This window comes from Leishmania infantum, chromosome 16 (assembly GCF_000002875.2).
Source record: "Leishmania infantum JPCM5 genome chromosome 16".
Taxonomy (NCBI): Eukaryota; Euglenozoa; class Kinetoplastea; order Trypanosomatida; family Trypanosomatidae; genus Leishmania; species Leishmania infantum.
In genome coordinates this window covers 397748-421892 of record NC_009400.2, presented here as the reverse complement: position 1 = coordinate 421892, position 24145 = coordinate 397748, and the positions used below count along the sequence as shown (strand labels likewise).

The window sequence follows — 24145 nt, the reverse complement described above, 5'->3', positions numbered from 1 at the left end:
AAAAGAAAAAGCGAGAGAGACCGCACACACACACATTCATGCTGGCAAGCCACTTCCCCCCGCCCCCGGTCCTGTGGTGGAACTGCACACGCTCCATCACAGCTCAGGCATGCTGTGGTGCACCGCATCCTCCTATACCTTGTTGCGGCTTGGCAAGCATGGAAGGGAGTTGCCAACGTGCTTGCGTCCATTCGAGATGGAGTTACCGCTGTCATCGAGCACCTCCATCTGCGAGCGCCGCTGCTGATAGCCCGGCATTGATTGAGAACTCATAGAGTGTGGCGACGGCGGGGGTAACACTGCAGAGGCAGCCCAGCGGCCATCCACGGGCTGCCTCACCTCGGCCATGGCAAACGCCGACATCGGCACTAGCGGCACCGTGGCGGGAGGCAGAATCACCGTGGTGGTCGTGTTCGTCGATACCCAAGTGTGCGCCGTCCTGTTCAGGAAGGCGCGCGGGTTGTGCTTGTTCGACCGCGTCTTCTTCTTGTCCCTCTTGGAAGACTGGTCGACCTCTCCCTCGACGGGCCGCGGCTGCTGCGACCCTTTGCTCGACGGCTGCAACGCTGCCACGCCAGCCGCCTGCTGCTGGATATGACTAGTGGGGCGCTGGTGTCGATGCTGTGATGGAGGAGCTGGCGCCTCCGCTGGCAACGACGCACGCAGAGACGGCTGAGGTCGCTGCTCCTTCGATGCAGGCGGAGGCGGCCGGAGATGTGAGGGCTCGCTGTCAGCGTCATCATCACGGTCATGATACGCACCGTCCCTCGTGTCCATCCACTCCTCGCCGTCGTTGGCGTAAAGGTTGTGCCCCCTGACTGGGGCCGCACCGCCTTCCTCGTCATCGTCCCACTCATCGAGAGCAGCCCCCCACTCTGCACCGCCATCCCCATACGAGCCCTCGCCTTCATCCGCTTCGCCCACTTGACCATTGCCGACAGTGTCCCTCGCGCCTCCGTTGGCACCGACGGTGTGCGGCCATCCATAATGCTGCGCCCCCACCGGCAGAGCCGCCTCGAAGCGCGGCGGGCGGCTGCTGTCTACGCCACACTCTCCAGTTCTAGGCCCATATTGGTCGTGGCAGTCAGCCGTGGCAGAGTCGCCGCAGCCGCCGAGCCCCGAGCGCCGGTGCGCGCCATCGTCAATGCTGAGCGCGTGAGCGTTCGAAGTGCTCGAGCGGCGAGGCTGGCCAGCCGGTCGCTCTTCATCACGGTGCCTTTTCTCGCGCTCGGGTTGGGTGTCGTACGCGGAGGGGCAGCGACTTCTGTTCTCCTCCTCTTGCTGCGAAGATGACGAGCACTCGTGTGGCTGTTGTTTGGGGTGCTGCGGTGCCGGTCGCTCTGAATGGCGGTGGCCGTCATTGTATGCGGCGTGGTCAGATGCACCACCTGCACTATAGTCGTCGTGTTCGCTATACAGTTCGCTGGCGCCTTGGTATCCCGACAGCGTGGTGGGCCATCCCTCCTCCTCATCTCTGCGGCCAGGTGAAAGTCGATAGCCAGATGAGCTGCTTCTGCGACCAGCACCAGGAAGGACCGGCGGCGGCCGTGTCGTGAGTTCCTTGCAGTGCGGCTGCTGGCCACGGTCCATGTTGCACGACCCCATGCGATGTGGACCACCATATGCCGCCGAGAGTGACGGAGGTGCGCCGTTCGCCAGCCAAAGTGGCTGCGGTGACATGCGGGACTGCGCCGCTGCTAAGGAGGTGCTGCCACGGTTTTCAGACCCTGGCTGACGTGGCGCAGCACGATCAGCGGTTACAGCACCGCTGCCGAGATGATGGGGCCAGTAGGCCTTTAGGCTGTACTTCATGTAGTCCGGGTCCTCGAGGTTGAAGGCCTCAAACTGCGGCTGCACACGGCGGCGGTACCGTGTGGGCTGCACCAGTGCCTGCAGCAGCGTAATCTTATCCTGTGCCATCTGAGCTGAGTCGGGCTCGGCGACTGCCGAGGCCATCCCAACTGCAGCTCCGTGCCGGCCTGGCGCCTGCGACGGTGGTGGCGGGATCGTGTGATGGGAGGTTATGCGGGGCATTGTGTGTATACAAGACAGAGATAAGCATACGGATGCAGGAGAAAGGGGGGCACCTACGTAAGCAACGCACTCACATGCGTTCAATGCAAGCGACGACACGAATTCCTTCTCATGGGAGCAAGATGGGCAGGGCGGATAGGAAGGGGCACGGGAGATGTGGCGGAGACAGGGTTGAGGGGAGGTAAGAGAAGCCGGCGTCGGCTCAGCAAACGCTCTGTGAGCGCTGCGGGTGAGTGAGTGCTCATGCCTCGTAGTCGCTCGCACCAGCAAACTTGGGTTAGCAGGAAGGACGCCGAGTCGTGCTCCCCACATAAACATGCGTACTCATCTCCTCCCCAAGGCATCGCGCTCAGCAGCCACGACGCGTGTCCTATGAAGTTGCGGGCATGCGTAGAGGGGAGAGGCCGAGTGCAGCGGTGGAGGACGGCGAAGCATCGGCGTCCCATCCAGACGCTGCCGCTGCTCATGATGCGACGCTTTCTTTGTTCACTTATGGGGCAACAGCATACACGATAATGCCCATGTTGATGAGAAAACGCTCGGTGGCTAATATGGCCCAGCGCTACAGCGATGGTTCACCCGTGCGGCGATGATGCAGAAGCGACAGCGGTGATGGCAGTGGAGAGGTGGGGGGGGGGGGGGGTCAGGTCGGGACAGAAGAAAAAAAAAAGGGTCAGACAGGCCTCGAGATGCGTGCGTCCTCTCCTTCGCCAGCGCGACAGGCGTGCAGATAGAAGAGGCGGGAGAGCGAGGTACACCCGAGGCCATTGGCCGAGTCGGCACACGCGTCCCAGTCGGCCCGACCTCTGCCATGTGTGCGGTCGTGCCGCTTACACAGAGAGGGCCATACCAGCGGGAGCAGAGCGCGTCTCTCCATACAAGCGCATCGGTACGTGTATATGCCTGTGCCTGTGTGCACGGACGGGAGTGCGGAGCCGCTCGTCCTTCCAGCTTCCTGACTCACCGGGTGGAGGCGTCAGAAGGGGGGGCATGACTTACTCGAAAGGCATGGCGAGTGGAAACAACGAGAGAGAAGAGGACCATGACGTCACTGGGGCGCATTCCCAAAGCGAACGCAAGTCAGAAGTGGCACTGACAGGCAGAGCAAGCACCGCGATTGCGCTGGACGAGAAAGAGAATCGATCGCCCCTCTCCCCTGACCTCGGCGCACCGCTGTGTCTCGAAGAATGCGTACACAGAACAAAAAAAGATGCGTGTGCCTCCACCCGCAGGGGCCGGTGCACACTCCTCCGCTGGCGTAGGAAGGGGCGAGAGAGTGAGAGGTAGCCGCCAACATTCGCTATCCCATGCGCGCCTTCACGAGAGTATACATGATTCCTCTTGTAGCCAAGTAAACACAAAGTGCCGCGAGGCCCGCCCCAAGCGCGAGCCAGGCGGGGGTGTGGTGGAGCGGGTCAACAGCAGGGATAAGGGCAGCCGGGAAAAACACAGCGGGCCCTGCAGCCTCGAGGCCGGGTGAGAGAGAGAGGGCAGTAACAGCACAGTAAAGCCATCGTTCTCGTTGCGTGTCGTGTGCGTGTCAGGTGGACGTCCATTGTTGTGCGTGCTCCCGCCGGACAGCCGGCATGACGTCTACAACAGTCACCGCTCAGGCTAAGAGGAAAGACAGCAGACAGCGCAGCAAAGAAGTGAATGAATCAGCAGGAGTGTGTGTGCGTCACAGAGCGCTCAGCGACCGCCATCACCCCTCTTGAACCTTCAGAAGAGACAAAAACAAGAGGGCTGCCATCGAGTCGAAGAAGATTCCACGAGCGGGTATCGCGGCGGCAGCGCAGCCCGGGGAAAGGGGGGCGGCTGAGTGCAGAGAGGGGGCCGCGCAACGCTAAAAGAAAAATCCCCGTACACGTGCACACACCGGCTTGAGTAAGCACGTAAAGTGTTGAGGGGGAGGGATGGGAGAGGCGGACATCAGCAGACGTGCGAAAGGCAGAACAAAAAAAAAGGACTCGGGAGAGGCGAGCGGAGGTGAGAAATGATGCGGAGAAGATCGCATCAGGCGCGTGTGCGTGCAAAGTCAGGGGAAGAGGTGGAGAGGTAGGAGTGACGGGTAGCGACGGCCCCTGCCCCCTCCTCCCCCATCCCACCCCTTCTCCGCGTACCCGAGCCCTTACAGATCCATGCGTGACTCCAACAAGCCCAAAAGGGTTAAGGAGCGCACGCATACGTGAAAAAAATACGCGCAGAAGAGAAACTGAGGGAGGGGGGCCGCAGGCAGCAACACGAGGCACTGGCAAGCCGTCGAGGCATAGAGAGACAGAGAGAGCTATGATGCGTCAGCACGAGGAGTCGTGCAGTGGAGAAAAGAGGCTAAGAAGCGCAGCGGGTACACTTGTGCGTGTGCATGTATGCGGTCATATACGTACTGTATGCACCTTGAGCAAGGAGGGAGTGGGCTAGAGGTACGTGGCCCTGTGCACCTAGATCGGTGTGGAGATGCACACGATCACGCACATAGGCCCTTCGCCCTTCTCTTCGTCAGCCCACCTACGCCTCAGACCGCTCCAGGAGGACAAGATGAGTAGAGAAGTAGCCAGCAGCGTCTAGCGCCCCCGCCGCCTCGCAACCACTCCCCTCCCAGTAACTGCAAAAACACCGGCATCGACGATGAGGAGGGTGCAGCACGGTGTTGCGCATCACGGGCAGAGGCGCGCTTCAGCCTTCGGAAGGTTTGTACTCTGTTCACCACCGCCGTCTCCCTCACCGAGGACGCGTCATGAATGGCGGTGGCGGCCAGATAAGAAGGGCCATGTGAAAACGGCACCGGTTGGTAGCGATGGGCCACGTGAGGCACCATGACAGCCGAGGCCTGCAGTCCGTGACTTTTAGTGCCGAAGATCAGTTCCTCCCCATGCGGCTAGTGCCGATACAAGCGAAGCCGCGTGCCTGGAGTGTGTAGGCCGCCCAGGTGGCGTCGGGGCGTCGGCAGCGCCGGCGGAGCTACCGGTCCTACGTTCGAGGTGGGGGTTAACGGCAGAAGCACGCGGTAGTCCCGGCAGTGGTGATGATGGTGGTGCGGGCCTTAGTAATTCTTGTGAGGGGCTCCGTGAGGAGAGAAGGCAGTACTCGATCAAGCGCCGCTCAAGTGCTGCCGGCGTACCTCCTCCGATGTCAGCGACTTGACTGCCGCAGCGCGGGAGGTGCTGGTGCTACTGACCGCCGTGGTGATTTCCGGGCGTGAAACGCTGAAAGGGGCAGCCGGAGATGTCGGCTCCACCGTTGCCGTTGGGGGAAGCAGGCGGTCTAGCAGGTCCAGTAACGGAGGAGCTGATCTGGGGCAGCGTCGTCCCCTCTTGGGTGCCGGCAGAACAGCGTGATACGGACAGTTGAATTAACTTGGCCGTGACGGTGACTCCGACGACGGCACAACGATGTGTGAGCCGGTCGACTGCAACGCACATGCATGGCAGTCAGCAAGAGTCTGCGCTATCACACAAATGGACGAGGGGTAGATTATCTGGTATGGGAGACGCGGCGGGGTGGGGTAGGAGTGCAGCTGCAGCCTGCGCGCGGAGGGTCGAAGGCTCAACATGTGAGTTGGTGAGAGAGGGTGTGGGCCGCCCCAGTCAGCATCCTGGTGAGGTACGCTGCCTCTACTTGCATGCTGGTTTCTCTGGGCTGGTCGATGCGAGCAAAGAAATCACAGAGGGTGAGGGGGGATGCGTGCCTCCTATCTCCATCGCGGCGGCATTCGCAGCAGAAACAACGATCAGTGGAACTCCACCACGTGCACGCATGCATTACAACAGCGGGAGGGTGTGCAGGGGAGATGCAGCACCGCAACGCCGGCCACGATGTGCACGCAAGAAGATAGAGCGAGAGAGGAAGGCCGCTTATGGAGGTATCCGTAATACGCACAGATCCAGCAAGAGGCACAGAGAAAAGCGTAGGGAAAAGGACAGACAGACTGGGCAACCGTGCATGATGTGCGTGAGGTGCGGGGTGGGGCTAACGATAGTCGATTACGCTGCCCCTTCGCAGAGTCCGATAGTGCGCGCACACGCACACATACACAGGCACGGAGAGAGAGTCAGAGAAGCGTGCGCCTGTGTGCGTCGCTGCGAGGGGGGAGGGGCTCATGCACGCCTCTCCTCTTGCCCATACTGTAGATGATTGAGCATGTGTGTTGCTGCTCCGTGTCGCTCGCGTTCTCTGCTTCTAAGCGAATACCGGCATACAGATACAGAAACGAAGACGCACGCATGCACGCGCGAAGATGAGCCCACTCTCACACAGCGCGCGAGAATTGCCGCTGAAGCGTGACTCGACTGGCTTCCTCTCTTCTCGGCCCCGTTTATAAGGTGTGAGGACGGGGGCGTGTACGAACACAAAGGTGAGAGAGTGTGTTGTCGCGGTGCAGCAGTAGTGGGTGGGTGGAGAGGCAGTCCGGGAGGGAAGCGGCTGCATGCGTGGGACGTTGCACTCTAGCCATCGGCCCCATCACCCACCTGAATCGCACTCGACCCTCTTCCTCATCCCCGCCCGCCCCCTCTCTCCGTAGGTACGCGCCTGTTTCTCCTCTCCTGCGCGATGCGGCTCCACGGAAGCACGTCCATGCGGGCACGCCGTCTTTCACCGGCAGCTAAGGTGCGACAGCATACCTCTTCCCTTCAAGTAGAAATGCACGTGCCTCCGCGCACACCGAAGACACGCCTGCCACAGCAACGTATACAGGAACACTGATGGACACAAACACGCAAACCAGTCCCATAAGCAAACGACGATCTACGCGGAGTAGAGCCACCGAGGGGTTAGAGAAAAGCAGACGAGGAAGAGAATCAGGCGCAGCATACGCAAAGGGCCTGCAGATCGGGCCACCACTACCGATCCGGGGTAGGGGCTAGCATGTAGTCGAACACTTCCTTGGGGCCCATCAAGATGCTGCGGAAGAGTCCCGGCCGGTAGTCGTAGTAGTAGTCATCGTTGCCGCGACCGCTACGGCGGCAGTCGCAGTAGCGACCGTCTCCTCGCCCTCCACGGCTGCCGCCGCCGCGGCCCCCACGTCCGCCACCACCGCCACGGTCCTCTTGGTAGCCATCGCTCAGCGAGGACAAGCCGGGAATGTACCCCTTCACAGCGCGGTAGACAAGAAATCCGCACACGCCGACCACGGCAAGCTGCACGGTGAGCTGGCCAACACTACGGTAACACCTGTGAAGGCGGCGCTGCACCCGCGCACGGATCGCGCTGGGGGTCCAGTCGTACCAGGCGGGCGGCGTGTAATCATAGTCGTCGTCACCACCCCTCGCCCGCGCACGCGCTTCCGCCTTCGCTTTCTCCGCGCGCCTTTCTTCCTCCCACGTAACCCCCACGTGCCTCATGCCGTCGCCGAGCACTGCGCCGAGAGAGCGGAACTGGTCTGCGTTCAAGGCGCTGTAGTTGATATCGATCTGGTACTGCTGATAGCTGCTCTGGTTCGCGTCCACGCCGCCCCAGCCGGCCGGTGGACGCGGCACGGCGTTCGTAAGCTGGTTTATCAGCTGCCGCTGCAGCACGTCGACACCGTACAGGAACTGCGCCTCCGTGATGAGCACCAGTTCCCCTGGCTCTCGCCCCACGTGCACGGCGAAGCACTGCTCGACGTACTTGCGGCCAAATATGGAGTCTGTCTTGCAGATGCTGCGGTACTCGGAAACAGCCCAGGCGCTGTAGTCGCGGTACTTGACGAGGTAGTAGTCTTCTTCCTGAAGGGACTGCAGACTCGCCCGCATGGTGGCTTTGAAGGCGCGGGTCGAGATGCTGATCCGCTGCGGCGTCGACCCCGGCCGCCGAGATGACGTCGAGGGTGATGACAAGCTAGAAGAGAAGTTGTTGCATCCGGTGGATCCTCCCGCACCGCTACCGCCGACGCTCATGTCCATTCCACTGTCGTCGTAGGCGTCGGCGTCGTCGCCGAGCGTTGCGTCCATGTGCTGGAGTGCCATGGCAGCCTTGGAGAGACGGAACATGTTGTGGCTGAGGTCGATGTTGCACCCGGTGCACGTGGAAAAGTTGAACTGTAGCTCCGGGAGCGGGCGACTCTGCAGCAGCACGTGTGACTTGTTCGTCGGGCCGCGCCGATAGAGGTACTCCAGCAGGCCGATCTCTCCCTTGCTTGGGTTTGGCATCCAGAAAGTTTGGCTGATGTCATAGCCAGTGACGAAGGCAGAGAGGAAGCCATGCCCGCTACTGCCACGGTCGCCACGGCCATCCGCATTCGGCGTCACCCCTGCGCCGAAGTTGGCGGCTGTGCGGGCACGCACGATGATGGGGTTGCCAGCTGCCGCCATGGCGCGCGCGGTACCGTTGTTTGGCTGCTGCGGCACTATTACCTCACCCTTGGTCGTCGCCCGCACCACGACAGCCTGGCTCCACTGCGAGGAGAGCGCCATCTCGACACCTGATCCCGATGCGCCTACACACGTGGCGCACACGTGCGTACGCAGATGGAGTCAACGGGAGAAAGAGTCTTGGAAGGATGCGCGTGAGAGAGAGGAGGGGGAAAAGATGGGGAGAGATGGGGAGAGATGGCTGCCGACGGTGTGGCAACGCAGGCAGACCGGCCGAGTAAAGCGCAACGCAACGCAAAAGAAATAATACTTTTATGTACAAGCGCAGATGACGCCGATGACGCCGACAGGAACCTCCCTGAAAAGGGGCGAAGAGATCGTCGACGGAGAAGGTGCAACAGGATGAAGCAACAGAGAGAAAGAGACAGCCACAGAGAGGGATGGGGGCGTGTGCGCGGACACAGCCGCACCCAAGCATGCAATCCGTGCAGACACAACTGAAAAAAGCAGATCACACTCAAAACCTCGAGAGAAGCGCGCTGACGCATGTGCGGCAAGAGCGGGTGCGAGAGGTGAGGCGAAGTTAGGGGGTAGGGAAAGAAAGAGAGGGAAGTGGAGGGGGGGCGCGCACGGACGTCATGCGCATAAAGAGAGTGGAGTCCGACAAATCGTGGACGGCTCTGGAAGGCACGCACGCAGACATGCACGTCCGCCAGCAGAAGAGAAAGAGCGGCCATAGCACGCTCCTGCTTTCCTTCGTTCCTCGTTGTCCTCTTCGATGTCAGCACACGCGCGCGCTTATCCGCACATATGCGCGTGCCGTTGTTTTGAGGGGATGGGGGAGTTCGAAGGCACCGTCGTGCACTTGGCAGAGAGAGGCACACACACACACACACGCATATGCGTTTATGTATGCATGTATGTGTGCCACTGAAATCCTTTACAAGGGAGAAGCGCCCACAGCGAAAGAGAACCAAAACTGAGGGAAAATAGTGTCGCGAGACAGGCGCGGTTCAGCTCAGGTGCCTTGGTATGGCACACAAGAGACACAGCATCGCTTGCCACTCTCACCCCCTCCACCACCGCCACCGGCTCCTCAGAAGGCGGACGCAGGGGGCGGCACCGACGCGATCACGCGGAATCAGTCGGATCTCCTGACCATACTTCATGAACACCGTGCCGGCCGTCTGCGCAGGGTTGATGCCGGTGCCGTCCTTAGTGGTCGCGGCCATGGAGTCAACGGAAGCAACGCCGAACTCCTCGGCGGCGAAGCGCAGCACCGCCGTGAGCGGGGCCTCCTCGGCAATGCTGATCACACGAAATGGTTGGCTCCGCTCCGAGGTGAGGATGACGCGGAAGGTTACCTTGTTGCCGCTCGGCGCCGCAGGAGCACCGGAGTCGTTCGCAGCGCTCATGGTTCGACGTGCTAGAGGTGTGAACGTGTTTTCTTTTCGTTTTCCCCTCCCCCCTTTCCCACCACTCGTCGCCGCTATGGTGGTTAAAGAGGTTCTGTACGAGGTGTCCGTGGGTGCGGCCAGCGCGGTCGTGTCGATCGTGCGTGCACGCGGGGAGAGCGAGAAGTGGAATGCCGAAAGAAGTAAAAGCGCCGAGAAAGAGTGCCAGCGGAGTGCAGATGGGATCACTGCGGGTGGCAACGTCGATGCGTGTGTGTGTGTGTGTGTGGTGAGGGAAGTGAGGGAAGGGAGGGAAAGGAGGAGTGGGGTGGGCACATGAGCGCAGCATACACACGGCCACCGCGGTCATGAGTGTACGTGCGCCAGCGTCTCACAGAGCGATAACGAAAGGAAACACATCGAAAAGGGGGAGCAAATACGAAATAGCGACAGAGAGTCATGCCGTGCGTGTGCGCGTGTGAAAGGAGAAGGAGGGGGTTCTTGGAGTAGCAGAAGCCCATCCGTGTGACGTGGCGGCATCCGTCCCTGCCACCACAAAAGCATGCGGGTATCCTCCTCTTCCGCATCGTTCTGCCCCACGCCTTTACCCTTTCGTTGTTGTATTGTGTTTTCGGCTTTCCATGCGTACAGTGATGCAGCTACATCCGCTTCGCTGCGCAGGTCATGCTGCGTCGTCACGTCACCGTCTTGCAGACACCACAATGAAGGCACAGCCGTTGCCTTTGGGGTGCGCACACCTCTGTGCATGCTCGTGTGTCTGTCTCGCGCGCTTGCACACCGAATAAGAGCGATCGATGGAGGCGGCGCTCGTCAGCGGACAGAGACAGAACACGAAGCACTCAAAGCCGAGCAGCACCTCTTCCTGCTGGCTCATCGTGTGCCGGGTGGGAGGACAGACGACCTTGAAGCGTCACGCCAGCCAGCGCGCGCGTGCGCTTGCCTACTCTACAAGCGTTCCCCACCCACCCACCCCTACACTCAGCCATCCAGCTCGTCTCGTCTTTCTCCTGCAGCCGCTAAAAAGTGGCTTTCGCCCTTGGCCTCCACTCAACCCACCGCACCTCCGCGCCCATGTCCTCGTACGCCTCCACCGGCAGCGGGTACGTCACAAGCAGGTCACTCTCCGACGCCCCATTCACCCAGTGCACCGCCTTCGCCTCCGCGTCCTCGCGCGACACAACCAGCACCACGTCGCCCTCCGACGGCCCAACAGCAACGGCGCGGAAGTCCTCCAGCGACAGCGTCTGCGCAGGCACCGCTAGCGCCGTGGCCACAGCTCGCATGTCACGTAACGGCGCACCTGGCGTCCGCGCGTCCACCACGAACCCGCGCACGCGCAGCCCAGCGCTGCCCACGCCGCACGTCGACGGCAGCTCTACGCCACTACTACCGGTTTTGTCAGCAGCATCCAGCACGCGCCGCGCAAGGGCCGCCAGAGACTCGCCTCTTCGCGATTTCTTCACGGTCACGTGCGCGGCGTAGGTGCAGGCAACAGCAGGCATGGCGCTCTGCTGCGCGTACCGCAAGTCCTGCCGCACCTCCGCCATGGTGGCGTCCACCTCGCCGAACCCATACCGCTGCACGCTCACACGCACGCCGCCACGGTGGTGCCCCGCGAACGCGAGCGCAAGGCTCCGCACAAGCGGGCACACGCCCTCCTCGTATGACACAACGCCCACCACCGGCAGCGCCATCAGGTCGCCAAACAGCCTCGACAGAGCAGCGTCGCCTCCGGCGTTGTTTTCTAGGAAAATAGGCTTAGGGAACAACTCTTGCAGGAAGGCGCGCAACTGATCGGCTGCCTCGGGCTTCGTGAGACCAGCGTTCACGTTGAAGAAGAGGGGCTGCGCTTGACTCACTTGTCGCATGAAACCATCGTTGGCGCGCAGGTCGTCGGAGAACTTGCCGAAAAGGCATTCACTCTTTTCAGGGCCAACGAGCATCGTAGCAGGTGCACAGCCATCGCAGTTGTTCAGCTCGATGGGCGCTACATTGATCTTCTCCTCCACGGACACTCCAGGCACCTGCTTGGGTGGGGGCTGCGATGGCCATTCCATGTGCGGCTGCCTCTCTCCCACGCCAGCTGCGTCGGCCGCCTTTGGCTCTGCTGGCATCAGTGATGGTGACAGTGACGCAGTTCGCAGCTGCCGCTCCTTCAGTTGCTGTCGAAGGGTGATGTAGGCGGGAAAGCGCGGCGACGCCTGCCATGGCCGCGCCATGATGAAGGCGTTGTACAAGAAGGGTACAGAAAGATCGGACGCGCTACGCGCACGGCTCAAAAACATCGACTGCGCGAACTCGCGCTGGTACCGCAAGGCGAAGTACCGCAGCATGTTCGTGCAGTACACGAACGGCGCGTGGGTCGCGTAAAAGCGGGGCCGCAACGTGCCGAATGTGCGACTGCTGTACGCGGCTACGACTCCGTCCACCGTGTCGACGCGGGGCACCGCGATGCTGCGCGGTGGGGAAGTCTCGGCGTAGTCCAGCATGATGAAGATGGCGTTTCGTAGGTTAGGAGCCTTGACCGCTGGCAGTGGCGTCTTGCCCTCCTTCACCGCCTCGACGTCCCAGAGCGTGAGCGCATCGTCCTGCTGCTGCCACAACCGCACGACAGCAGCAGGTACCTCATCTTCGTGCCGCAGATCCAGCTCGTCAGTGACGAAGAAGTTTGTGCCCAAGACTCCATCCGCCCACGTCATGAGACCGGAATTGCCAGTCTTCGCGCCGGCAATGGCTGCTGACTCCGTCCGCACAATCGTGCCGCCATACTCGTTGAACAGGTCCGTGATCGCAACGTCGCGGTTCACAAAGTAGTCGTCGTTCATGTACACGTGCACGGGTGTCATGTTGCGCACGCGCCACAGGTGCTGCTCGATAGCGTTTGTGTTGACAGTGAGCCTCGCGTGCGTCGGCATCACGGCGTCCTGGTGCACAGTCGTCACGCGCAGGTGCGTCCCGCTCGACCGCAGCGCCTGCACGCGCGCACCGCCGCACATCCCAGCAAGGAAGTTCTTCGCGCCGTCCACCCACGTCGGGTGGTGCCCGGGCGACACCATCACCACGCGGCCGCGGTGCCACCGCACGTGCTGCTCCACGCTGCGCAGGCTGTGCCGCAGCTCGTCCGACTCGCGATCGCGACTCGTTACCGTGGTCGAAGCACGACGAGCCACCATCTTCCGCACCTCCGCATTCGTCTTGGCGCGATGAATGGACGTCGTGCAAAACTCCGTCGTACCCTTGCCGTCCGTCACGACGCCGTTCAGTGCAAGTTGGAACTCGACATTGCGTATATAATCGCCGCAAGCCATGAGTGCGAGCCGACGGTAGACGTGGTTCGCCTCGCTGCCGTTCACAAATGTGTAAAGGAGCAGCATGGCCCCGTGCAGGTCCAGCAAGCGCGCCGCTAGTTGCTCCTGTCGCGCAGCAGCATCCGTCTCACTCGTCCGGCCGCCTCTGCCATTGTTGGCAACCGACTCTGTCGACAGCGCCTCTGGTGATCGCACTGTGAGCCCCCACAGTCGCTCTGGCTCGCGCGGGTGAGCGTTGCCCGGCACCACCGCGGAGAATCGGCTCACGGTCAAGTCGCGCAGCCACCCCTCCACATGCGACTGCGTCCACGGATAGTTCCACGTGAGCGCGATGAGGAGGACCACAGCGAGGGTCAGTGTAATGAGCAGCAGCAGGAGCAGTGCCGCCACCGCACACCACAGCAGCCTGCGCCTCTTCAGCCAGCGGCACGAACGCTGCACGCGCTGCCCCAGCAGTGCAAAACATGACACGCAGCAACGGCAGCTGCTACTCCTCAAAGACGACGACCACTGCCATAGTGTGCGCGCGTGCCGCGACACACTCCGTAGGCGACGACTGCCAACGGTCGCGACGACAACGCTTTCGGAATCTTGCGCCGCGCAAGGGGCAGCACCACGTGACTCTCGAAAACGCAGAAAGCGCATCGCGTGTGCGACACAGCAGATTACGATGTGCTCGAAGGAGAGGGGTGAAGAAAGGAAATGAGCGGGTGCGAGTGTGTGCGTGAGCAGGTGTGTGTGCAGGTGCGGGGTGGGGAGTGTTGACCAGACAGAGAGAGCTTCATGGAAGAGAGGCACGCACAAGCTCGCTAAACCTATCGGTCGAAACCGCCACATCCAATCCGCATTTACCACGAAGCTGAGGAGCAGAGAGAAGGAGCAGGCAAGCGCACGCGACAGCCGTATGCAAGCTCCCTCTTCCTGGGCGCCCCAACTCCGATCCGCGAGCCTCTATGCGGTGTGATGAGGAGGAGAGAAAAAAGTGCGAGCGCAGATTCCCACTTACATCATCTGGCAATGGTAGTGCGCCCTCGTCCTCAGCGATGCCCGCTGGAAAAGCGCGCGAGCAGCTGCCTATTGGCCAGCAGGCGCACGAAAACACCGCGACATACATACACGAGTGGCAAGCGAGGAACGGCGCGCACGCGCGGAGGGTGGAGAGAAGAGCGAGGAAGGAGTGAGGCACGCGGGCGAGAGTGCGTGCGCAGAGAGATACGATGCGTCAACGAGCACGAGCAAGACATCTGCAAGTGCGCTCAGCAGCAGGTCCACCCGTGCTCTCGTCCCTCCCGAGGCATGCACGTCGAGGGAGAAACATCGGAGGCAGTGAAGATGATGTCCGCGTCAATCTACTGAAGCACTTGCCCAGCGCACCCACCACGCCCTCCACACGCACACACACCTTCCTCCGCTGTCGTCCGCGTCAGAAGGAGAGCAAGAAGACGTGCCCATTTCCCTTGGGACGCTGGGCTGCAGAGGGGGGAAGGTGGAGGGGCAAGCCGTGCCATGAGCCACTCTGAGCAACGCAGGATGAAGCCGCTATGCTACACAAGAAAGGAGAACGGTGCCAGAAGAGAGGTTGCGCCTCGGCCCGCGCACGCAACTGCTGTCCACCACAATGACTATCACCACCCAGCCCACACCCGCCCACATCATCTCCAAGCAGGCGAACACGCGACATGACAAAGACAGGCGCACCGGCTCCCCACGTACCGAGTAGCACAGATTCAAGAGAAACAAAAAACAAAACGCGCCGCCACCACACCAAAACCCGTCGCTGCTGCTTCACGAGGCACGCCTATTCGGTTAGTGCTCGTTGTGCTCGTACACTGGCTCCTGACTTGCCTCTGTTTCGCCACCTCGACGATCCGGAAACGGACACATGAGCCTTTCCGTAAGAGAGGTGCGGCCACCAAAACCGAAACCACGAACTCCGTATCCGGCTGCAACTCCAGACAACGATCGTACAAAGACAGAGGCAACTACACGCAAGCGCAGATAATTTTCGTCGAACCTCTCGTCTTCGCTCACGATTTGCAGCGCTCACCGCCACAGAGACCACTACGGCACCGACCACCGCACCTCCGCGCCCATGTCCTCGTACGCCTCCACCGGCAGCGGGTACGTCACAAGCAGGTCACTCTCCGACGCCCCATTCACCCAGTGCACCGCCTTCGCCTCCGCGTCCTCGCGCGACACAACCAGCACCACGTCGCCCTCCGACGGCCCAACAGCAACGGCGCGGAAGTCCTCCAGCGACAGCGTCTGCGCAGGCACCGCAAGCGCGTCCCGCAGCGCAGCAGCGCTCCGCACAGGCGCCCCGCGCGTCCGCGCGTCCACCACGAACCCGCGCACGCGCAGCCCAGCGCCGCCGGCGCCGCACGTCGACGGCAGCTCCACGCCGCCCCGCATTTCACCCATGGCGCGCCGGGCAATCTCGGCAACGCTCTCACCCCGTGCCGCGGGGTCCACGCTCACCTGCTCCTTGTACGCGCACGCAGGCGCAGGCATCGCGCTCACCACGCGGTGCCCAAGCGCAGCGCGCGCCTCACGCAGCGCCGCGCCGCCGTGCTGCTCCACGCTCACACGCACGCCGCCACGGTGGTGCCCCGCGAACGCAAGCGCAAGGCTCCGCACAAGCGGGCACACGCCCTCCTCGTACGACACAACGCCCACCACCGGCAGCGCCATCAGGTCGCCAAACAGCCTCGACAGCGCTTCCTCCTCAGCAGCCGCGGCGGCCCCGGCAGCCCTCGTCCTGCCGCCCACCACCTCCCCCGCGCCGTCTACGAGGCCCTCGCCGGGGGGCGGGGCTCCGCCCACCTCCAGGTACACCGGAGTCGGAAACTTGCCGTGCAGGAAGCGGCGCAGCTGGTCCGCAGCCTCCGCGCTGCTGAACCCGGCGTTGATGTTGAAGTACAGCGGATCCTGCCGCGCCACGTCATCCATGGCTCGCTTGTTTTCCTCGATGTTGTTTGTTGCTCGCATGTACATCACCTCAGCCGCCGGATTACGGTACAGTGTTGCTGGCGCGCAGCCGTCGTCGTTGTCAAGGAAGATGGAAACCATCGGCACATATTTCGCCAGGTGCTTCTGGAACTCCTCCCTCAGTGCATCCATGAGGGAGACCGTCTCCGTCTGTCGCAGGTGCGCCAGCATCGCCTTCGCGTCAGCTGCGGCGGCCTCCATGGCCTCCTTCAGCTCCAGCAGGTACGGCAGGAACTTCGGCGACGCCTGCCACGGCCGCGCCATGATGAAGGCGTTGTAGAGGAAGGGTACAAACAGGTCCCGGGCGCGGCGCTCTCGATGATGCAGCTGGAGGTCGGCAAACTCGTCGCGGAACCGCACGGACCAGTGCCGGAACATGTTCGTGCAGTACACGAACGGCGCGTGGGTGGCGTAGTAGTGCTTCTGAACACCTCTGTGGCGTCCCGACGGCAGCGACGTTGGCGTGGTTGGATTTGACAAGGCAGCCTCCCAGTATGAGGACGTGTTCGCAGCACTAAGCAAGTCAGAGAAGCCGAGGATGTAGCGAGCCTCTTGCTCGAATTCCGCACGCGCAGCGGCGTCGTCGGCGCCGCCATCCGTCGTGCCCACGCCGCGACGTCGTGCTGGCGCCAACATCTCGCTTAGCTTCCATTTCAGGAAGGACATCAGCCCGTTGCTGGCAGACTGCGTCTCATGTCCGCTCCGCTTGAGCAACCTTCTCCAGCTGTCCAGCAGCGGCCGAGGAAGGAAGTCCTCGTGTAAATGCTCCAGGTGGTAGATGTTAAAAAGCTCCGTGTTCGCCACACCCTCGACCCACGAGGCGGAGACATCCCCTCTACGTCCCTCCGCCACACTTGGCCCTTCCGTCCGCACAATCGTGCCGCCGTACTCGTTGAACAGGTCCGTGATCGCAACGTCGCGGTTCACAAAGTAGTCGTCGTTCATGTACACGTGCACGGGTGTCATGTTGCGCACGCGCCACAGGTGCTGCTCGATCACGTGCGAGTCCACCGTCAGCCGCATCCCGTACGGCATCACGGCGTCCTGGTGCACAGTCGTCACGCGCAGGTGCGTCCCGCTCGACCGCAGCGCCTGCACGCGCGCACCGCCGCACATCCCAGCAAGGAAGTTCTTCGCGCCGTCCACCCACGTCGGGTGGTGCCCGGGCGACACCATCACCACGCGGCCGCGGTGCCACCGCACGTGCTGCTCCACGCTGCGCAGGCTGTGCCGCAGCTCGTCCGTCTCGCGATCACGCTCGTCGACTCGTACCGTGTTCGCGCTGCCGCCAAAGAGCTTCATCAGCTCGCCGTTGCGCTTACGGAGAAGCGACTGGTAAAGGGGGCACTGAGAAGCTAGCTGCGCCAGCAACGGTTGAACACCCCTTGGTCTCGCTTCTGGGGTCGAAGGCGACGCCGTGGACGTATGGCCACTCAGGAAGTACTGCTTCTCGAGCGCTAGAATCTGCGGCCCACAGCTGGAGCGGAGTTGCTTTCGATACTCATGGTTCGCCTCGCTGCCGTTGACGAAGCTGTAGATGACGTCCAACGCATCGTAGCGCTCGTAAAGCTCCGCCGGGGAGTGGATACGCCACATGGTGTGCATGCGCGGCAGCGGTGCGGTGCCGGGCTGCCGCACCAGTGAATAGCCATCCACAACCGCATCCACCGGTCGCACTGCTGCGTCGCCAGCGGCGCCCGTCAAGCGAAACGCGTTCGGGTCCGTCTCGCCCTTGATGACGTGCGTCGCATCAACCCTCGGCCTGCGCTTCTCCTCCAGGAGCCGCTCCTCAATGAGACGTACGTGCAGCTCGCGCTCCCTCTGCCGGTCTGCCTCGCTCATGTCGCGGAAGGCAAAGCTGCGCACCGAAAAGTCGACGGCGGCGGAGGTGTCGCTGCCCCGGCGACCCCGCGGCGGAGACGACGCGCTGAGTGAGAGGAGGGCTGCGAGAGCGACGGTAGTCATCTGCGCCAGCTCCGCCAGAAAGAGCAAGCCAAGCCCCACGAGGCAGATAGCAGCGAGGATGGCGCAGCCGACACCGGCCTTCTCGGAGCCGCACACCGCCCCAAGCCGTCTACCCATCTGCACCACGAAGCGCACATACAGTGACACGTACGCCCTGCAGCTCGACCGCTTCACATCCTTCTTCGGACAGAACATCATCCTGGGAGAAGGTGAGAGGGCGGCGCCTCTGACATGCCTGCATGGGAAGTGGCCAAGGCGTTATGCAGCTGAGCAGAGACTGGCCCCTTTCGCTGGATATGTGCGGGTCTCGCCTTGCGAAACCGAAAAAAAAAATGAGGTGCAAATCAAAAATGGAGATGGCGGGCAGGGGCGCTAGAGACAATGATGGGGTGAGATAGAAAGCGGCACTTGGCCGGAGGGGAGGATGGGAGGATGGGAGGATGGGAGGAGACTGCGCGCAAAAGGCGAGACACAAGACAGATGAAAACAAAACTAAAAAGGAAGACGGCGGGTGTGTGGGCGCAGAGATGCACGGCAAGTACGAGTCGTTCCTCAGCTGTGTGGTGGACAGTGGAAGAAGAGAAGGGGCCGAGAGAAAAAGAGAAGATGGGGTGAGCCGCTGATTCGCTTGCTGGCGCAACGCGGTGGTTGCGACGCATCGCACCTTTGCATAACTTCCTGCAGGATGTCCCTACACAACTATGAGCGGTCGGGCGCGCACTCCCCTGCGAGGGGCCCAGGCCCCGCGGCCCATGGAGGGAGGCAACGGATGGCTCCAGAAAAAGGACCTCTGTGTTGTGCCACGCTGTCCTTACCGTTCCCCCGAGCCCACGAACAACCGGCGCGAACCACATCGGTGGTCGAATGACACGCCGCACCCCCGCACAGAAGCGTCCCGCCTTCGCGGCTTGTGGGCGCATCATCAGATAAAGCTCGCGCAAACACTCCTATTCCCTCCCTCTACGAGAGTGCGGTGACCGACGAGCCGTGCGGGGGCGTTCGATCGATTCGCGGTGGCGGGAGGTGCAGCCCAACGACGAAGAATTTGAGGGGGTCGACGGCATGCCGCGCATTGCCTTTCAATGCAGTGCCCTCATAAACGCGAGGCCTCGCCCCTGACCCCACCCCGACGCGACGGAACCCTGCCGCGGTCCACTTCCGACTCGATCCGTCTTCTCTGCCAGCTCTCGCTGAACACAGTGGGACCTCACAGGGGCAGCCATGCTGCCCACCTGTAAGGCTTTCGGAGGAACACCACCGAAAGACAGACGAAGACGGCGAGCAAGCCGTGGAAAGAGGAGGAGACGCGATGAGGAAGGCACTCGTATACGAGTGCGAGACCCAACGAGAAAGCAAGCTGAGAGAGGAGCCGGAAGACTGTGCGGGTGTACGTTCTTGGTCAAAGAAATGGGTGAAGGGTCAGCGAGGCACGGCACAGAGAGAGAGGATCACAACCGCACAAACACGCCAAAACCTCGTAGAGGCTGTGCCCGCGCACAAAATATTCGATCATAACGCCGCCCTCTGCTGCGCCATGCTGGGCAGGCACCTAGCACACCAAGAGACGCTGAAGCCGACAGACAAACAGCCAGCCATGCGCAGACGGAAGAAGACACGCTTAGAGGGAAGAGAAAGGACCAGCACACGCACGCCCAAAACGAGAGCTCAGAGGGGGATTGGGGGATGAGTCGACTAAGGCGCCCGTCACCCGGGAGCATAGGAACAAGGAAGACCAACATGCCGCTAACGCTTAATATGCTAACGTAAGCATCCATGTCGACATAAAGGCACGCGCTGGCAAGTAAAAGTGCAAGATCCGCGTGCGCACGGGTGGAGGCTTGAGGGCGCTGGAGGGGCCGTCTCAGCGCGCTTAGCCCTCTGTGTTCCGGTGTGCGGCGCAGCAAAGGGACAGAGACGAACTAAGCAAGCGAAGCAGCGGAGAAGAGAGCCGGTTTCACGAAGCCGGAGAGAGGCGCGTCGCGATCGCTGAGGGAACATCGCTCTGCTGCGTCGGGCTGCACACGTCGTCACAGCAGGTGTTTGTCCGTGACAGGAGCGCGGAAGGAAAGCGGCACTGCCAACGAAGCGAGGAGACAAACACGACAGCGTCTCTGTCTACGCGCGCTCAACAGAAAGCATTACATATATATGTACGTAAAGAGAGAGAGAGCGGCGCTGCCCCGATGCGCGGTTGGAACGGCGCATCGGGACGGGGTACGATATCGGGAAAGACAGAAAACAAGCAAGGTACGGACTGGCATATGGCACAGTCCCTTAAAGGGGGTCAAGGCCGGCATCGGCGGCAGGCAAGCCACGTGGGGCAGGAGGCTCCGAGAGAAGGAAGGGAAGAGGGGGAGAGCCGATGCGCTCCTCAGCGAGTCCACTCTCCCACGGGCACGCCCGCAAGCAGATGCGCACACACAGCCGCAGATCGCCTACCGCTGCGGCACCACGGATACACCCTGGCCGTCTAGGACGAACCGTCTGCCGTCGAATCGGGCCATGCGTGGTACGGGCTCCTCTTGTCCTTCCTCGTTCCTTCTTCCCATACGTGCGGCGCGGTCGGCGCCAGACGGACACTCCGGTGGGCTGCATGCCTTGATCCAAGCGCGCCGCGCTCAGAGCCGTTCTCAAGGGGCGGAAGCGGTGAGCTTTTGTGGTGTAGGCAGCAAGGTGTGGTTCAGGCGCGTGCCGGATGAGCTCAGGGAGGAGGAGCTTGGCCAGCCTCAGGCCAGGGACCCTCTGGAGACCCTCTGCGCACCATGCCTGTATGCCATGCGTCGCTCGCTTTTCCTGGTCTTCTGTGGACTCACCGACACGATGCGCAGTCAAGGGTTGCAAGCACCAGCTTGACCGGCAGTCTCCTCCACACAGCGCCCACTCAGTCCGCTCTGCCGACACCGCGAGTTCGCAACGGGCACCCGAGGGCAGGCTGCAGAACCTTCGCTTCATCGCAAAGAGTGGGTCCTTGACCTTGATGCCAGGGTGAGGCTGCCGGCGTCATCAGCGTCTCCGAAGCCGATAAAAGAGAAGCGATGAGGGAAGAGGGGCACAGAACGACCTGCACATGGTCATCCCTCTCCCTCTACGGACACGTTTAGCACATGATGCATGTACGGTAGTTGCGTGACTGTGGTCATCACCACGTCACTGTCGCTGACAACTTCACCACACTGGCCACAAGAGCAGCTGGCCTATGAGCATCACAGATCCACGCAAGCGAAGCCCTTCTCCTTCCTCGCCCCTTCCTCGGAGGTGACGTGGATACGAAGTCGCAACAACCGAATGCACTTCCTCGTGAGCAGAGAAAGACGGACGGACAGAGACACATAAGCACAGGCACACAGAGAAAGAAAAAGAGAGGAGGGAGAGAACGATAGCGGGGTGCACGACTGCTGCGATCATAGAGCCGCACCATCTGACGTAAAACAAAGACAAAACGACCACTACTAATAATGGCGCGCCGCTATCCGATCCACAAATCACTAGGCAGGAGAGGATAAGAGCCCCACAGAGACATAAACGCACAAGCACAACACCCATACTCACAACGGAATCCGCCATGGCCAAGCACAGAGCAGACACGCCCAGTCCATCAACGGCCCAAAAGTCGTCATCAGCAGCATTCGATAGGGACACGGTAAGCTGCTGTGTCGACATCCTCTCCACCTTCTGGTGCCCTCGCAGGACACACTGAAAACGCAACCTCCCTCCCCACCTCAGTAATCACAGCACGCCCTTCGAAACATCTCCCAAACCACGAGGTAACAAACAACAAGAACCTCGCCGCCGGCACAACAGCTGAAGAGTGAGCGAAGCCCAACACAAGCGCAGAAGCAGCCCCCGTGACCCCTTCCCTCTACAGCCTATACGACTGTTACCGTGCTCGTGACCTCATTCGACCATGCCCCTGCCGAGCCCTCTTAGAGGCGTCAGTCACTCACATAGGCACTTCTATCATCGTCTACGGCACCGACCACCGCACCTCCGCGCCCATGTCCTCGTACGCCTCCACCGGCAGCGGGTACGTCACAAGCAGGTCACTCTCCGACGCCCCATTCACCCAGTGCACCGCCTTCGCCTCCGCGTCCTCGCGCGACACAACCAGCACCACGTCGCCCTCCGACGGCCCAACAGCAACGGCGCGGAAGTCCTCCAGCGACAGCGTCTGCGCAGGCACCGCAAGCGCGTCCCGCAGCGCAGCAGCGCTCCGCACAGGCGCCCCGCGCGTCCGCGCGTCCACCACGAACCCGCGCACGCGCAGCCCAGCGCCGCCGGCGCCGCACGTCGACGGCAGCTCCACGCCGCCCCGCATTTCACCCATGGCGCGCCGGGCAATCTCGGCAACGCTCTCACCCCGTGCCGCGGGGTCCACGCTCACCTGCTCCTTGTACGCGCACGCAGGCGCAGGCATCGCGCTCACCACGCGGTGCCCAAGCGCAGCGCGCGCCTCACGCAGCGCCGCGCCGCCGTGCTGCTCCACGCTCACACGCACGCCGCCACGGTGGTGCCCCGCGAACGCAAGCGCAAGGCTCCGCACAAGCGGGCACACGCCCTCCTCGTACGACACAACGCCCACCACCGGCAGCGCCATCAGGTCGCCAAACAGCCTCGACAGCGCTTCCTCCTCAGCAGCCGCGGCGGCCCCGGCAGCCCTCGTCCTGCCGCCCACCACCTCCCCCGCGCCGTCTACGAGGCCCTCGCCGGGGGGCGGGGCTCCGCCCACCTCCAGGTACACCGGAGTCGGAAACTTGCCGTGCAGGAAGCGGCGCAGCTGGTCCGCAGCCTCCGCGCTGCTGAACCCGGCGTTGATGTTGAAGTACAGCGGGTTCACCTGCCGCACGCGCTCCACCACCGCCTCGTTCAGCGTTAAGTCGTTCAGGAACTTGGCAAACACGCAATCAGACTCAGTCGCGCCGCTGAGCAGCGATGCGGGGCCGCAGCCGTCGACGTTGTCCAGCACGATCTCCGTCGGCGGCATCGCGTCCGCCCGCCCCTGTCGTCGGCTCCGGTGCAGCTCCAGCAGGTACGGCAGGAACTTCGGCGACGCCTGCCACGGCCGCGCCATGATGAAGGCGTTGTACACAAACGGGATGAAGAGGTCGCGCGCCTTGCGACTGCGGTGGCGAAGCGCTGTCGCGGCAAACTCGCGCTCGTAGCGGGTCTCGAAGAAGCGGAACATATTCGTGCAGTACACGAACGGCGCGTGGGTGGTGTATCGGCGCGGGCGGCGTGGTATGAGCGACTTGCCGGGCAGCGGGTCCGGTTCGTATTGATGCGCGACATCGACCGCCTCGTCAAGGGGTGGTACGGAAATAGCAGTCACGGCAGCGGCACCAGCGCTCCTGTTTACGCGCTTCAGACTGTCCCACATGGCGACTAGGGCCTCCGGCAGGTAGTCCTCGCGCAGCACGTCCAGCTCCATGATGTTGAACTGCTGCGTGTGCAGCACGCCCTTTGCCCAGGAAGCGCTTCTATCTGCGACAGCGCCGGCCGCAATGATGCCCCTCTCCGTCCGCACAATCGTGCCGCCGTACTCGTTGAACAGGTCCGTGATCGCAACGTCGCGGTTCACAAAGTAGTCGTCGTTCATGTACACGTGCACGGGTGTCATGTTGCGCACGCGCCACAGGTGCTGCTCGATCACGTGCGAGTCCACCGTCAGCCGCATCCCGTACGGCATCACGGCGTCCTGGTGCACAGTCGTCACGCGCAGGTGCGTCCCGCTCGACCGCAGCGCCTGCACGCGCGCACCGCCGCACATCCCAGCAAGGAAGTTCTTCGCGCCGTCCACCCACGTCGGGTGGTGCCCGGGCGACACCATCACCACGCGGCCGCGGTGCCACCGCACGTGCTGCTCCACGCTGCGCAGGCTGTGCCGCAGCTCGTCCGTCTCGCGATCGCGGACGCTGACACCGTGGCGGGCAGCAGCTGTGACGCGCTTCACGAGCTCGGCAAAGGTTTTGCGCGGTCCCAAGACGGGTCGTAATAGCGAGGGCACATACGACAGATGTGAAAAGGGTGTGGGCGCGGTCGTGGAGGTAGTATTGAGTGGCGCAGAGGTAGTCGCAGCCTGCAGCCCAGACAACAGCCCTCTTTTCTGGTCGGCCGCCGCCTCTGCGGGCATCTATGCCGGCGTGGCTGCATA

General features: G+C 62.3%; 6 protein-coding genes across 6 annotated transcripts; all 6 read right to left on the bottom strand.

The window, feature by feature from the left end:
* Nucleotides 1-132: 132 nt before the first annotated feature.
* On the bottom strand, nt 133-2034 carry LINJ_16_1120 (conserved hypothetical protein; the record flags this gene model as incomplete). The annotated part of the gene is made up of 1 exon (XM_001464558.1): nt 133-2034. One exon carries the CDS (start codon nt 2032-2034, stop codon nt 133-135), a length of 1902 nt encoding a protein of 633 aa, XP_001464595.1.
* Nucleotides 2035-6872: 4838 nt separating this feature from the next.
* LINJ_16_1110 (conserved hypothetical protein) lies at nt 6873-8423 on the bottom strand (the record flags this gene model as incomplete). The annotated part of the gene is made up of 1 exon (XM_001464557.1): nt 6873-8423. The coding sequence occupies one exon, from the start codon at nt 8421-8423 to the stop codon at nt 6873-6875; it is 1551 nt and encodes a 516-aa protein (XP_001464594.1).
* Nucleotides 8424-9388: 965 nt separating this feature from the next.
* LINJ_16_1100 (conserved hypothetical protein) lies at nt 9389-9736 on the bottom strand (the record flags this gene model as incomplete). Its single annotated transcript, XM_001464556.1, has 1 exon — nt 9389-9736. One exon carries the CDS (start codon nt 9734-9736, stop codon nt 9389-9391), a length of 348 nt encoding a protein of 115 aa, XP_001464593.1.
* A 1016-nt stretch (nt 9737-10752) lies between these two features.
* Nucleotides 10753-13110, bottom strand: LINJ_16_1090 (hypothetical protein, unknown function; the record flags this gene model as incomplete). Its single annotated transcript, XM_001464555.2, has 1 exon — nt 10753-13110. The coding sequence occupies one exon, from the start codon at nt 13108-13110 to the stop codon at nt 10753-10755; it is 2358 nt and encodes a 785-aa protein (XP_001464592.2).
* Nucleotides 13111-15105: 1995 nt separating this feature from the next.
* On the bottom strand, nt 15106-18195 carry LINJ_16_1080 (conserved hypothetical protein; the record flags this gene model as incomplete). Its single annotated transcript, XM_001464554.2, has 1 exon — nt 15106-18195. One exon carries the CDS (start codon nt 18193-18195, stop codon nt 15106-15108), a length of 3090 nt encoding a protein of 1029 aa, XP_001464591.2.
* Nucleotides 18196-21961: 3766 nt separating this feature from the next.
* LINJ_16_1070 (hypothetical protein, unknown function) lies at nt 21962-23821 on the bottom strand (the record flags this gene model as incomplete). Its single annotated transcript, XM_003392343.1, has 1 exon — nt 21962-23821. The coding sequence occupies one exon, from the start codon at nt 23819-23821 to the stop codon at nt 21962-21964; it is 1860 nt and encodes a 619-aa protein (XP_003392391.1).
* Nucleotides 23822-24145: the final 324 nt, after the last annotated feature.